This window comes from Larimichthys crocea, chromosome XII (assembly GCF_000972845.2).
Source record: "Larimichthys crocea isolate SSNF chromosome XII, L_crocea_2.0, whole genome shotgun sequence".
Taxonomy (NCBI): domain Eukaryota; kingdom Metazoa; phylum Chordata; class Actinopteri; family Sciaenidae; genus Larimichthys; species Larimichthys crocea.
The window spans coordinates 9,938,285-9,952,329 of record NC_040022.1 but is presented as its reverse complement, the minus strand read 5'-3'; the positions used below and the strand labels follow the sequence as shown (position 1 = coordinate 9,952,329).

Here is a 14,045-nt window from a genome sequence, read left to right as displayed (position 1 = left end):
GTATATCGTCTGCGTCAGAGTTGACGTTGATAACTATAAACGCATTAGCTACATAGCTTTACGTCACCTGTCTTGTCATTTTTTTAATCACAAGAAAAAACGTAACGTAGGAATAAGACACATGGCCTGACTGCTCCAAGGGAGGCTGAAAAAACAACTAAACTAAGCACTATGAAACAAAGGCTATACTAAGAAAATTACAACAAAAAATCATTCTATCGAGGAGAAAACAAAAAACACATGAGCAAAACTGCTATGGCTATGGCAAGGCTAGGAAAAGGCTTAGGTGAACGATCCAAGGGCGAACACTTTGGCACAGGACAAAGGGAGACGCAGACAATATATACACAGGGTAATGGAAAACAGATGGAAACAATCAGGGCGGGGAAGACAATCAGATGACACGTAAGGAAGGGCAAGTGACCTGAAACGAGAGGGCAGGTAAATATCAAAATAAAACAGGAAATGACGGCCGTTAACGGTGACAACAATTTCAAATGATAAATGAGTCAAGTTATTGGTTGTACGCGAAGCAATAGGATTTATGCAAAATCACAGTAATGATATTAACAAGTTAATCCAAAAATGCACAGGCAATCTATTCATATCCCCACCCAGTTGTTGTCTTGAAATAAAATCCTGAGTTCGCTTTGTCCGAGACCAAGACAAGACCGAGTAAAAATGTAGTCAATTCCGAGACGAGACAGAGACCTTCAAAAAGTGGTCTTGAGACCCAGACCGATCTCAAGTACTACAACACTGGCATGTACAAATGTATGTGTAGCCTGTATAATAGCTTTTAATCGCTTTTGAAACATTTTGTCTTTACAGCAGCATGTGTGGACCAACCCTGCATATCAGTGACAAGTGGAACAAGAACATCCTTCATGCACCTGTGTAACATCCTGCGGCCCAGCTTGACACGCCAAATATGATGTCCTGTTCTGGTTGAGCTATAGATGGCAATATGTCTGTGGAGGCTGGCATCCAATTTAGAGTTGAGATCCATCCATCACCTATTTGTTATTGGCATCTCCACCACTTGTACCATTATACAGGAGGTTGTAACAGCCATTAATCAGTTCATGCAACACCACTACATCAAAACCCCAACTGATGCTTAGCTAAGGATGATTGTCCAGGGCTTCAGGGATAAATGGAGAGTCCCCCAAGTTGTAGATGCAGTAGATGCCTATATTGGCATCCTGGTTCCAGCTGAATACCCTGCCGATCATTTTAATAGGAGGTAAGGCTTCTAATGGGTCCTGCTGCAGGGTGTGGTGGACCACACATTCTGGGACATTAATTTTGGCTGACCAGGTAAGGTTCATGATGCAAGATTTTTGGCAAATTCTTCTCTGTACCATCGAGACCAGAATGGCACATTGATTCCATGCTTGACTGAGACATTTGAAGGTGTAGATATGAAAACATTTTTATCAGGTCTGAAATGTTGGATGAAAATGACTTTTATTTACAAACCCTAATTCATTTCTAATTGTCTGTAACAGAGACAAAAGCCTGGAGGTTGATTATATATGTAAGTCAGTATGCAGTGAGAAAATGTTTTCTGTGTTCTGAGTAAAAGATTAATTCATTTGGTTTTATTTTTATACATTTTTTTCAGTTCTTCACAAATTAACCAGCATTTTTTTTGTGTGTGTGGGGGAAACCCAAGCACCGGGAGAAAACCCGAGCAGACAAGGGGAGAACATGCAAACTCCACACAGAACCTTCTAGCTGTCAGGTTAGCATCATACTTTATTCACTGATTTTGGTTAAACAGCATCATACTTTATTCACAATATGTCGTTGTTTATTCCAAGTGGGGCAGCTGTGACTGTCCACTGTTCAGAAGACTCAGTCCCTGGCTCCTCAGCCTGCACGTAAAAGTGTCCTTGGGCAAGATACTAAACCAACTTACTTACAGCCAACTGAACCACCAAATTGCTCTTGAGTTTGTGTGTGAATACAGTAGGTGAATGTGATATGTAGTGTAAAAGCGTGTTAGGGACCCTAAATGCTGATTAGAGTGACCACGGAGGAGGTCCACAGAAATGTAAAGGGTTTCCAGATGTGAACTGAGCCAAAAGTTAACTGAGGCTGTGTCTTTCTATGTTCAAGGACATTGTCTGTGGTCTCCTCAGTGCTGATATTAAACTGTCAACTAAAGATCAACTTGTTGTCTGTTGTATTTCACTACTTGTCTCTTGGTGCAGAAAACTCAACCTATCAAAGTGGCCAGAAGACTAGAAAGGTCCTACATTACTACAGGCCATTTATATTGTGGAGGTTCGGGCCATATTGTTTGTCTCCCTCTCCCGGCTAATCTAAAGATTGGTGTGGATCATCGGCATCAGCAGACTTGAGGTGAGCCAAATGACGCCTGGGTGCCAGTGGAAGTCTGCAGGGGATGCCTGTTTATGTATACAATTCAAGACAAATGACTATGACCATTTATATTCAACCATAAAGAGTAGATTAGAAAAGACTAGATTATTGATTTATGGATACAATGGATTAGCATATTGGAGGAATGGCAAAAAACTGGGACTACCTCAAATATCATTGAGAAGCATGTCAATGGGTGGCAGCTCTGGCACTGCTTTATTACACATATAGGATCTTTGTGTCTTATATGTCAGATGCTGGGAAGATAAATATGTAGGGAAAACTATTTTAACTATTTTTAGACCTGAGATGTCTTTCCAGGCACTCACTTTTAAACAGAATTTGAAACCTTCACATGTTGAAATAAAACGCTTCCATTTACGGATACCTAATCTTCTAATAATTTCAGACCTTTGTAATCTGGATCTAACAATGGTCAGGGTAGTAGGTTGGAAATTCCTGTGTCTGGTTCATTTAGTTAATTTATTTAAATAAACACACCCTATTTTCTGTTAATAACTAATCTATTCCAACACTTTCCATCAAGGTAATACACTTTCACATCAGTAGGTGTCGCTCTGGTGATGCTGTGGATCCATTACAGCAGGGGTGTCCAAACTCTTTTATAAGGAGGGCCAGATTTGACAATGTGAAGATGTCCGGGGGCCAATACTAACATTTTAAAAATGAAAAAATGAACAATAAAAGTTACATACAAACAAATGCATTAACGTAACAATTTTATTTTCATTGTCACCATTTTTTTAAATGGCAATGTCACCAGATCTAAGCATGAAGTTGATACAAATCTTAACCTCATGTTTATTTTAAACATGACATATTATGAGCAATACAAAGTCTGTTAACATTTAGGTTTTAAACATCACTCCTGCTCTTGTATTTCACAAGATCATTCAGAGAGTAATATTTTGTGTCACATCTACAGATACACTGTATAACACCAGCAGTTATACCTTAAAGGTTAACGTTTAGTGCATTCAAATGCTTTGTTATGACAACCAAAAAATAAAAATCTGGCAGCCATATAATATCTGACAATCCTAGCATAAATAAAAAAAATAATAAATAATATATTATAAACATGAAGCATTAGGGAGATCGTACCTATGAGCTCTGTTCATAAATAAAATGTTAACTTTGGTCCTCTGTCAGTCTTCAGCTACTGCAAAACTTGTTTTTCTAACTTCAGCTTGCATTAGGTCTTAATGTGAACACAGACTTAACTGTCTGTAATGTTGTGACATGATTCTGAAATGTGTGTAACAACCTTCATTTTGTAGCTAGTTGTTCCGAGGAGCAGCATCATGATTAGAAGTTTTCATGAACTCCAGTTTTACAGTCGTTTCATAATGTGTGAGTTACTGACCCTAACAGTTGATAAGAAAGTGTCCTCCAAATATTGTTCAGAGCCAGCCAGCATCAGGTGAAGTGAGTCCACGTGCTGAAAAAGACGTCATATTCAAACTCGTCACCTGCTATAAAATGGCGGGCTGGCGTCATCTTGTGAAGCGCTGGTGAAGTGCAAGTGTGTGAGTATGAAGTGGTGTTGAACGAGTGTTAGCAGAAATGTGTGTGTTAATGTGTGAGCGACTGTAGGCATTAGAGCCGGGGTACCCAAACTTTTTTCAGTGGGGGTCACATCCACTTTCCTTTCTGTGATGGGGGGTCAGTCTATAACAGGAAATGATATGGACCAAAGTGACAACCAGTATTATTGTGGAGATTATAATGATCATTTGTTGCAGCTGCCCTTCGCTTGATCTTGGTGTGGCGAGTTCCTTAGTGTCAGCGAATGTTAAATTCTTTGAGCACCGCCACTGTATCTTTAGATTAGACAAACTGCTTTTTCCTTGCACTGTCTCTCTATTGTCCCTCCCCCAAGACCACAGACTCCTTTGATTTGCTAGAATATGTCATAGGAATCTTCCACTGATTGGTTGAAAAAGAAAGTACTCTGCCTAGTAACGTTTTTACATTCGTGGACTGTATGGAGTCTGCCCAACATCTATTTTTCGTTTGGTCTTTTACACAGTCGCATAAAACAACAAGGAACAACCACACATCTCCGTTCTCAGCGGAATCTCGGAATATAGTTAAAAAAAAAACGCATCTCTCTATATGGGGTGCCGTTTGTAAAGCGTCTCGCTCTGAAAATAACAGCAACATTTTGTCACATTTAGCTAAAAACAATGTTTAAAAAACTGGTTTGAATTTTTGAGAGTCACTTTTTTGCACATTTAGAACAATATTTGTGAACTTAGAGATATTTGAAATATTTAAATCCAAATGTTAAATGTAAAATCTAAATGCTAAATCTAAATCCAAATGTTAAATGTAAAATCTAAATGCTAAATCTAAATCTAAATGTTAAATATAAATCTAAATGTTAAATATAAATCTAAATGTTAAATATAAATCTAAATCTAAATGTTAAATATAAATCTAAATGTTAAATATAAATCTAAATGTTAAATCTAAATCTAAATGTTAAATATAAATCTAAATCTAAATGTTAAATATAAATATAAATGTTAAATATAAATATAAATCTAAATGTTGAAGCTAAATGTTTCGGGTGAAACTAAATATTTAGCTAAAATGCAAATTCAAATGCCGGTAACCGGAAGTGCCAAAATAAAAGCTCGAGGAGGTCAGAGCGTGTTTATAGTGGCAAATAACGAATAAAACCCATCTTATCCGGGGAAATGGACTCTTGGACATGGATTATCGTGATAATAACTACCTAGATGAACAAACACGTTTGGAGAAACTTTATTTGAAGAGTACTTTGAGTTTTTAGTGTCACTTTTATGAAGGGTGCGGGACTTATGACCTGTAGCCACTATAGCCAGCCACAAGGGGGCTCACTTTGACTTGACTCATTTATTGACATGTTTGCAGAGGTATGTCCGACAGTACAGTTTACCGGGGTGAAGGCGGGCGGGTGTAGACGATCCTACACCGCGAAAATGACAGATCAGTCAAAGTGTTAGTTAGTTATTATCACGATAATCCATGTCCAAGAGTCCATTTCCCCGGATAAGATGGGTTTTATTCGTTATTTGCCACTATAAACACGCTCTGACCTCCTCGAGCTTTTATTTTGGCACTTCCGGTTACCGGCATTTGAATTTGCATTTTAGCTAAATATTTAGTTTCACCCGAAACATTTAGCTTCAACATTTAGATTTAGATTTATATTTAACATTTAGATTTATATTTAACATTTAGATTTATAATTAACATTTAGATTTAGATTTAGCATTTAGATTTAGATTTAGCATTTAGATTTTACATTTAACATTTGGATTTAAATATTTCAAATATCTCTAAGTTCACAAATATTGTTCTAAATGTGCAAAAAAGTGACTTTCAAAAATTCAAACCCGTTTTTTAAACATTGTTTTTAGCTAAATGTGACAAAATGTTGCTGTTATTTTCAGAGCGAGACGCTTTACAAACGGCACCCCATACTCTCTATCATAAACCGTTTCGGAGATATTCACATATATGTAAAACTTAAGACTTTTAGGTGGGTCCGCCCAATCCGTCCCCAGAGAGTTAAAACTCTGCACTCTGAATCTATTTTTAATTTCCTCAACAGTTTTGGCATTTTGTTGTCAGATGTGGCCAGCTGGCTTAGTTTGGAGACCCCTGCATTAGAGTAAAGTGACTGTGTTTTCAGTTGTATTATTTCAGTGCATATTGCCAATGTTGTTTTTTATGTTTATGTGGCAGGTCGAGTGTTGCCCCACCCTCACTCAATCAGCATCACCGGTGCTTGATTGCGCATTGGTGCCACCTGTCAATTACTGCGCTCCCCTCGGGTGCACTTTGTCTCTTGGCGTTCACCTGGAAGGTTTCGGTTTGGTGTGCTTCGTTTGTGGTCATTTTCAGATTTGCATATGTAAATAGGGGCGTGGACAGGGAGGAGTTGCACGTGCGCTCAATTCCACGTTGATTGGGATGTACAAAAGAAACGTGCTTGGATCCATGCGAACGCACACTTTGATACATCTGAATATTTTTGTGCGTACGACAGTTTCTGGGTTTTGGCGTACGCCAAGTTTCACGTGGAAATCCACACAAGTATTCGTACATGAGGCCCCTGGTGCGGACGCTCCGTCTTCGACGTTCAGTCTTTGACTCTGTCTTCTACACGCCGTCTTTCTTGCAGTCCTTTGTGGGCTCCTGGTGGTTTTCAGCCCAGCTGTTTAAAACTTTTTTTGTTTCTAAGTTGACTTATTTCTCTTTTTTGGTGTTAACAATATCTTTTTGTTTATTTCTTTATTTGGTTACAAATTTTCTGTTCTCATTGAATTTTGGTGTTAAGTTGGTTTGTCTTATACCTTTTTTTTAAAGTAAATTTTCTTTTGAATATTTGTATTTAGTCATTTGTATTATTCCTTTCTGGTGGTATGAGTGTTGTGTGTTTTAGCCTAGACCTTCTGTTTTTAACTTATTTGTATAGCACCAACCTTTGAGTGTCCCTCCGGATAACTTTGTTTCTGTTTCTTTTCAGGACAGGAGCTGGTGCAGTGTGTGGCAGACTTTCCTGGTGGAGGTCCCCTTTTCACATCCCTTAATTTTGCCGTGGCGTGTGGTGATTCGGTTTGTAGCGGGTTTTTGTGTGATTTGAGTTGTTTAGTCTGCCCACCTCGTTAAGCTGTAGCTCTGTTCCTGTTTTCGGTTATTTTCTTGTGGTACAACTGACACTCAGGTTGTGAGATATCTGTGCTCCTTTTAACTCTTCTAGCTAGTGAATTATTGTAAATAAAAATTGGTATTTTTGGAAGTCCGTCTCACGTCCTCTTTATAAATTGGTGCAACGAATCTGTGTGACCTTCTAGTAGCCCAGGTGTAGGGCTAAGTGTATTTCCTGCAGTGCAATTCCGCAAGTGGCGTTGTCGGATAACTTCCCCCTTTTTTCTCCACGTCGCGCCACATTTAGAATATTTGTTAAATCATTTTGAATGTGCACTTGTGTTTTATTCAGGTTGAATGTGTATTATCTTTATGAAGTATTATCTGCAGTTGGTTACAATATTTGTTGTTTAACTTAATTTAACATGGACGTTAATCAGAGTTAATATACTTAATAAACAAGCTACACTGTGCTTCTTAGCCTGTATTAGGCCATTCAGACCACATCAGGTGTTATAGCAAATAATGGTAGTTTTGGGTGCGTCTATAAATACAAATACTATATATAAATACATAAAATAGTTGGATCAACCCTGTGTTGACCCTCAAATTTCACGTCAAAATGGCTGCTGTGAAAAAGCTTTTTTGGTGCTGAATGTAACTTCTGCAAAACAATCAGAATTTTATTACACCGGTTTATTGGTTTTTACCGATACCAGCACTCCCTCGCTCTCTGGAAAAGTCTGTGTTCTTGTCACAGTGCCAGATTTAGTCTGTATTTAGCCTAACCCAGATTTCTTCTAGGTGTGGTGCCGTTAACAACAATAACATTATGAATTTTTTTTTATATCATTCCACACAGTAAAGCTCAAACACCACAGAAACACATTTTTTCCCGCCGGGAGACATTAATGTTTATTAACAGCAACAGATTATCTGTCATCATTAAAGAAAGTTAAACAGGAATTCATATTAAAAATGATCAAAATGCATGTGAAGCACTCATGTTGGGTGTTAAGGTCTCTTAAGTTTTGAATGGCCAGAAATAATTTCTTTACCTGGTTTTGTGCATGGAGGCATCATCATGATACATCAAACCCAGAACACACTGGAGAGACAATGCCCTTAGCCTGTTTTTCCTATGAAATAACTATTTATTTTAGTGTATTTACAGGTGAAGGGCCCTTGCTTTGGCTCTGAATGGAGAGTTAGGCTGCTCCCAAGCAGTATGCTGGACACAAGGAAACGCTCAGAAAGAGGAGAAATCCTGGGGAGAAGCCTCCCACCAGCTGGTTTGAATAATGGTAAGTGCAGTGCTTATTTTAGGATAAATTGGGGACAGTTTGACAATCTGCTGTCGATCATCAGGTATTACAAATGGTCCTGTCAAGTGTTTGATCATTTGTTTGCTGTACTGTAGGTTGTTTGTTTTAGCATTATATTTTGGGTTTAGATTTGTCTAGCAGCTTGAAATTATGTTGCACTGGGTATCCAGCAACAGCCACCACTAGTTTGTCCTCTCTCATTTCATCAGTTGGATAATGGGGGAAAGAAGAAGAGGTGCCTGTGGAGGGGTGTCCTTTGCTGAAGTACCCACGGTGGCAGAAGACTTGCCACACAAATTTCAGGGCAGAGCCTTTTTGGCTGGCAGATTTTGTTAACTTGTTCAAATTGGGTGATTTTCTCTTGATCAAGCAGACAACACATTACACATACAACATAGATACAACTAAAAACTAAGCACACTTTTAAATGACCTTTTATGTGTCACTCCAAAGACATGACGCAACAGTTATTTAAGATATTATGTAACATGTTCGTGCATTGACTGTTTTCTTTGCACCTCTGACTGCACACACACAATGAAGCCTTTATCTAGAATTTAGTTCACAGCAAACTAAAATAACAAAACTGGAATCCTGTCACAGCCTAGAAGGGACAAAGAAAGAGAGGAAGACATGTTAGATTTCTGATAAGTCAGTTAGATTCTAGTCAGATTCTCTCTGTGTCAGGCATCTCTTTAACATACAGATAATATATGTACCTCTCCTTTCGGCGGAGAACAACTTTGTTGATCTCCCTAAGCAGAGTTTCCTTGTTGTTCTTCACATTGGCTTTTGCTGTCTCCAACAGAAACTCAATCTTCTCCTGGCTGAAGGGACGTTGGAAGGTGGAGAACTCCTCCATCTTTGCTTTGACCTCCTCTGCATCTATAGAAAACAGTGGTGATTGGTTTAGGCTCCAACCATCACTGGGTTAGGGGTTTTTAGAATTATTGATCGTACATGATATGAAAGGCTGCATTTAAGATGAAAGTCATGGAAGAATGGAATATTTTTTGGCATTGTGTTTGTATTTTGATCAAATTTGTAATTCACTCGTTGCCTAACTGCCAGAACCTCCTGGTTCCTCAAATCATGGCTCATTGCAGTTTGATGAAGCATGTTTTTACTTCTAGACCAGTTCTGCTTTTGAGAAGAAAAGCCACTAAAAAAAAATCTTTGTGGGCATCAAACCTTTGCAATTGCGTCTGTTGAAAAACGGCATGAAAATAATGGTGGGCTCCTTCTCTTTTCCTTCAAACACATAGCAGTCCTTTGGCCAGTCTCTCTCCTCCAGGATTTTGTCGTCTATCTCTGGGAAAGGCTTCTTCACCTCAGCTGCATAGTCTCTGGCAAGAGTCAGGGTCTGTGAAGAGAGCAGAGGGTGGATGTTATTTCAGACTCACAGCTTTTGAACAAAGTCTGGGAATTAAAACAATCTTGAGTCATTGCAGTTACTTAAATCCTGTCTGTCACAAGTTATATATGGACAGGTATAGGATTAATGGTTAGATTAATTAAAGTAGATGTCCGTCTTTTATAAGAAATACTGTATATGGAGGAAAGGGGAAAGTGCAACTCATTGGTTCGTTAAATTACACTTCAAATCATACAAAGCTCAAATGAACACAATCTGAATAAAAGTATGAAATGTGACACATTTCCATTGTTCAAAAAGGGGAAGTGAGTCAAAACCAACCACAGAATTAAGGAAGCTAAAAGTAAGCTTTGCAAATACAGTATAGCTATGCAGGGTGATCTTTTGTTAAATTTAAACAAATCTACAAAACAGAATCTGCAGATTCTCATGGTCTGCCAGAAACAAGTATATGAACTGGGGCGGTCTGATGAGTCACTATACCCAGTACATGGCCTTCCAGGCTGGTATGGGTTGGGGTAGGGAACTTGGCCCATCTTCAGCCGGGTTGCCAACTTTACGGGGGAAGTTTGGTAGGGTTGTTATTCAGGGTTACCCTGCTCACTGATGAGCCTTGTCTTTTGCTTGACACTTGTCTAACCCCAACTGCATTGGTTTTAGCCCCCTCAGGTGATTGCAGGTAACTGAAGCAGCAGCTACTCAAGAACAGTCCAAGGCCTTGATATCCAGGGGCCCTCTGACTGGATTCACGTCAACCTGGGTAGCTAGCCCAATGAACCCATCAATTGTGGCTGGAAATTCATAATTCATTTAACACCCATGTTGAAAACTTTGTGCAGCTCCTTGATGAAAGCCCAAAAGGAAAAACAGACTGGTTTCTCACAATCCGATTATACTGTTCCCCACAGCCGGGCACTGCCAGTCAGGTGGTTAATAGCAAACGCTACCTTTGCCTCCTCAGTGGCACAGGTACGGGGCTGTAGAGCAAACAGAATAAAACAATTTGCGAGACACTGGTCTCAGGATCTCCGGAGAAGCATTCTGGTGTTCAAGAGAGTTTCTGGGTGGCGGGGTCTCCAGCAAGGGTAACTAAAGCATAGTCTTCAAGGATGTGGCAGTTGACTGGGTTATGATGGCTGTTAGCTGTTGTACCTGGGCAGGCAACACATTCATGGTGTATGCCATGGTGGGCACACTGGTGGGTGTCAGCCAAAGTGGTGGTCATATCCCCTGTGCTACTGTTGGAGCACTTCTTCAATCCACTCAAAGCGATACTGTGGTGACACTGCATGTGTTGACCAGATTGTAATTTCACAGTCCAGAGGTGGATCCAGTTGCACACATACAGACAGGGAAGTACAGTTCCTAATGTACTTGAATTCACACTACATACCTAGAGGACAGGCCGGCAGGAATCAGAGTAACAAAAATGAAATATCCTCGGTTGGAGGAACACTACAGTACACAGAATCAAGTTTAGGAAACAGAAGCAAACAAAAGCTGAAAACCTCAGAGTCTCAAAGACAAAGGCAGAAGGCAGGGTAGTTTACCAAGAACGAGATACGCTAAGAACAATTTGGCAGCTTGTGGGGAGACTTGGAGTTAAGAGTTTAAAGTGTATTTTGCGGGTTTTGCATATTAAAGGACCAGTGCAGGTTTTAGGATTTAGCTGCTATTAGCAGTAATATCACTTGTAGTGAGATTACATATTGCAGTACTTTACAGTACCTCAAACATGTTTCCAGCGCTGTACTCTGGTGCGATCATGAGGTCAATGTCTCTCTTGTCCCCCAGAAATACAGGGTAGGGTACATTAACCACCATCCCAGCATCGATCAGGTGGAATCTCTCTTTCGTGTGTAGGCAAGGCGGAATGGTGGGATCTGCCCAGCAACAGAAATTTAGAATACTTCAATTCACACATAAAGTAGACATGGACAAACATCAGTATTTATTGAGTCTTATTTGTGTCCACCATAAGTCCAATATGCACTCTCCATTCAGTTATTGGCGAGTTAGTTAGACCAACTGGTTGAAAACGTATTGCTATCGGCAGAAAGTAAATATGTGTTTGTATGTTTTTAATACTGTACCAATTCGATACAGTTTGTAAAAGTTGTGATGCCAATGGTAGCATGTTAGCATGCACTACTCACAATTAGCCCTTCCGCATGGTAGTAAGATTCAGCGTTACTGGGTACTGGCAGTGTGTTTGGTGTTGATAAGACATTAAGTTAAAACTACCTCAGTATGATATAGTTTATGAGGTAGGTTGGTTGGTTTTGGCAGTCATCTTAGCCAGCTTTGTGTCTTTGTGTCACCTGACAGTGTTAGCAACATGGCTAAAATGTATTTTTATTATTGAATTATAAACAAAAGCACTATAGATGTGATCTTCTAGAAAGTGTTACTGTGGATTTTGTTTGACCCAGACTAGCTCCCCTTGTTACGTGTCAAAGCAAGTTAACCTGAGCTTTCTGCACAGATACAAGAGTGGTAACAAATGATCTGATCTAATTCTCATAAAGAAATTGATTAGCGCTCATGAGTTCTGTCTTCTCACCTTGGTGTTGGTAGAGGTAGTTTTCGGTAGTTCCCCACTCCCATTTCACAATCAGAGGAAGGATTTTTTGGATAAGTAGGAAGACTGTGGCAAAAATAAAGGCACAAACATCACATTCAAATAATGAGTCTATTTGTCTACAACACTGACCAGTCTGATTGTTTATCGTCCATAAACTTACCATGTGTTTTAAAACCTCCTTTCTGCTGATTTTGTGTCCATGTCTCCACTGCAGCTAGCATCTCCAGACTCCACTGCTTAGCAAGACCTTTTCTTTCCTCTGGACTCTTTGCCTCCAGCCACAGAGCCTCAGTTTGATTTGCCTTGGTCACTGTGGCATTTTAAAACAGACATTTGCTGTGTCATTATTTCATCACAGACACGAAAGTTGGAAGGAAATGTGAAGCATTGATGGCACACCTTTGTATCAGTAGCAGTAATTTAGTGAATTAGCTTTTCAGCTACCAAAACAATTGGATTTAATAAATAAAGCTGGTGATAGAACGTTTTTATATTAAACCCTCTGAAAAAAGTTTACCATCATTGTGAACACTACCTTCTAGTATATTCTGCAGCGTGTCCAGGTCAGTCAAAGCAGTAGGATTCTTGGCGGTGCTTCTGGTCAGGGCTACTAGTTTTTCAAGGACAGTATGTACACGCAGGTACTCTTCAGCAGTATCATCAATATGCCCAAGCACTGAAACACACACACAGACATACAGTATGTAACTATGTTGCAAGTTTGACTACTTTACCACACAACAAGAGATTTATCACTGCACCAAAACAATTTATTATGTATTAAAATGTCAGATTAGTATTACCATTCATCCAGGTAGGAATGTACTCTCTTATAATGTCCTCATGAGCCAACGCGGAAACAAGAATACCTGCACAATTTCAACATACACACAGTTTCACAATAAGGATTCATATGCATGCATGATCAATAAATTCTACATCATTTTAGGCTGCTTAAGAGGGCAGAATATCATGCACATCTGTGCAAAATCTAGCGGCAGTTGACGTGTTGTCTGTCTGTCCACTTATGGTAATAATACATTTATAGATGTTACCATTGGACAAATGTAAATTCAATCTTTACTCTGCTTTTAGCCCTTTTTGGTCCCCACCAACTCTAGATAAAATATCTATCTGTACCGTACAGTCGGTTTATTGGATGTTGAAAACACACTACCTTTTGTGGTCAAAAACATAGTAAATATGAAATTAATTTGCAGGCCAGAAAACCAAAACAATGGGCTAAAAAGGCTAAAATACTCCTCAAACTGAAGGAAACCACAGAGTTGGGTGATAACTCCCTGTATGTTTGTTACTACAGTGATTTAAACTATTGTTGTTTTGAAAATATGAACTGTTGTTGCTTTAAGATTATATTTGCTGTCATTCATTGAAAAAATGTTTTTCAGTATGTATTGGTGATCATTTTTAGTGCTGTACGTTACTTCCACATTGTTGTCAATGTCAGTATAGCCATAAAATTTGAATTCCTGATTTAATACAAACAAAATGTATTTATTAAAATTCTTGTGGCTGTCTTTTGAGAAGCAATAAAAAAGCACCATTGGAGCTTTGGTTTCAAGATGTTTAGTTACTGCTCTTACTGCTCCACTGTTACCTTCCGAAAACTTACTCAGCCTGTGAACACACACCTTGTAGTTTGACCATGTCCATCTCTGGCTTCTTCTCCAGCAACTCTCCGTCC

The 14,045-nt window shown here is 39.1% G+C and overlaps 1 protein-coding gene across 1 annotated transcript; it reads right to left on the bottom strand.

Moving 5' to 3' along the window:
- Nucleotides 1-8,411: 8,411 nt before the first annotated feature.
- Nucleotides 8,412-14,040, bottom strand: LOC104929913 (cytosolic phospholipase A2 gamma). Its single transcript, XM_019262550.2, has 9 exons — nt 13,993-14,040; nt 13,144-13,209; nt 12,876-13,016; nt 12,501-12,650; nt 12,320-12,403; nt 11,485-11,639; nt 9,573-9,744; nt 9,101-9,266; nt 8,412-8,985 (listed from the first exon to the last, which is right to left on the bottom strand). The coding sequence occupies exons 1-9, from the start codon at nt 14,012-14,014 to the stop codon at nt 8,979-8,981; spliced, it is 963 nt and encodes a 320-aa protein (XP_019118095.2). The 5' UTR covers nt 14,015-14,040; the 3' UTR covers nt 8,412-8,978.
- Nucleotides 14,041-14,045: the final 5 nt, after the last annotated feature.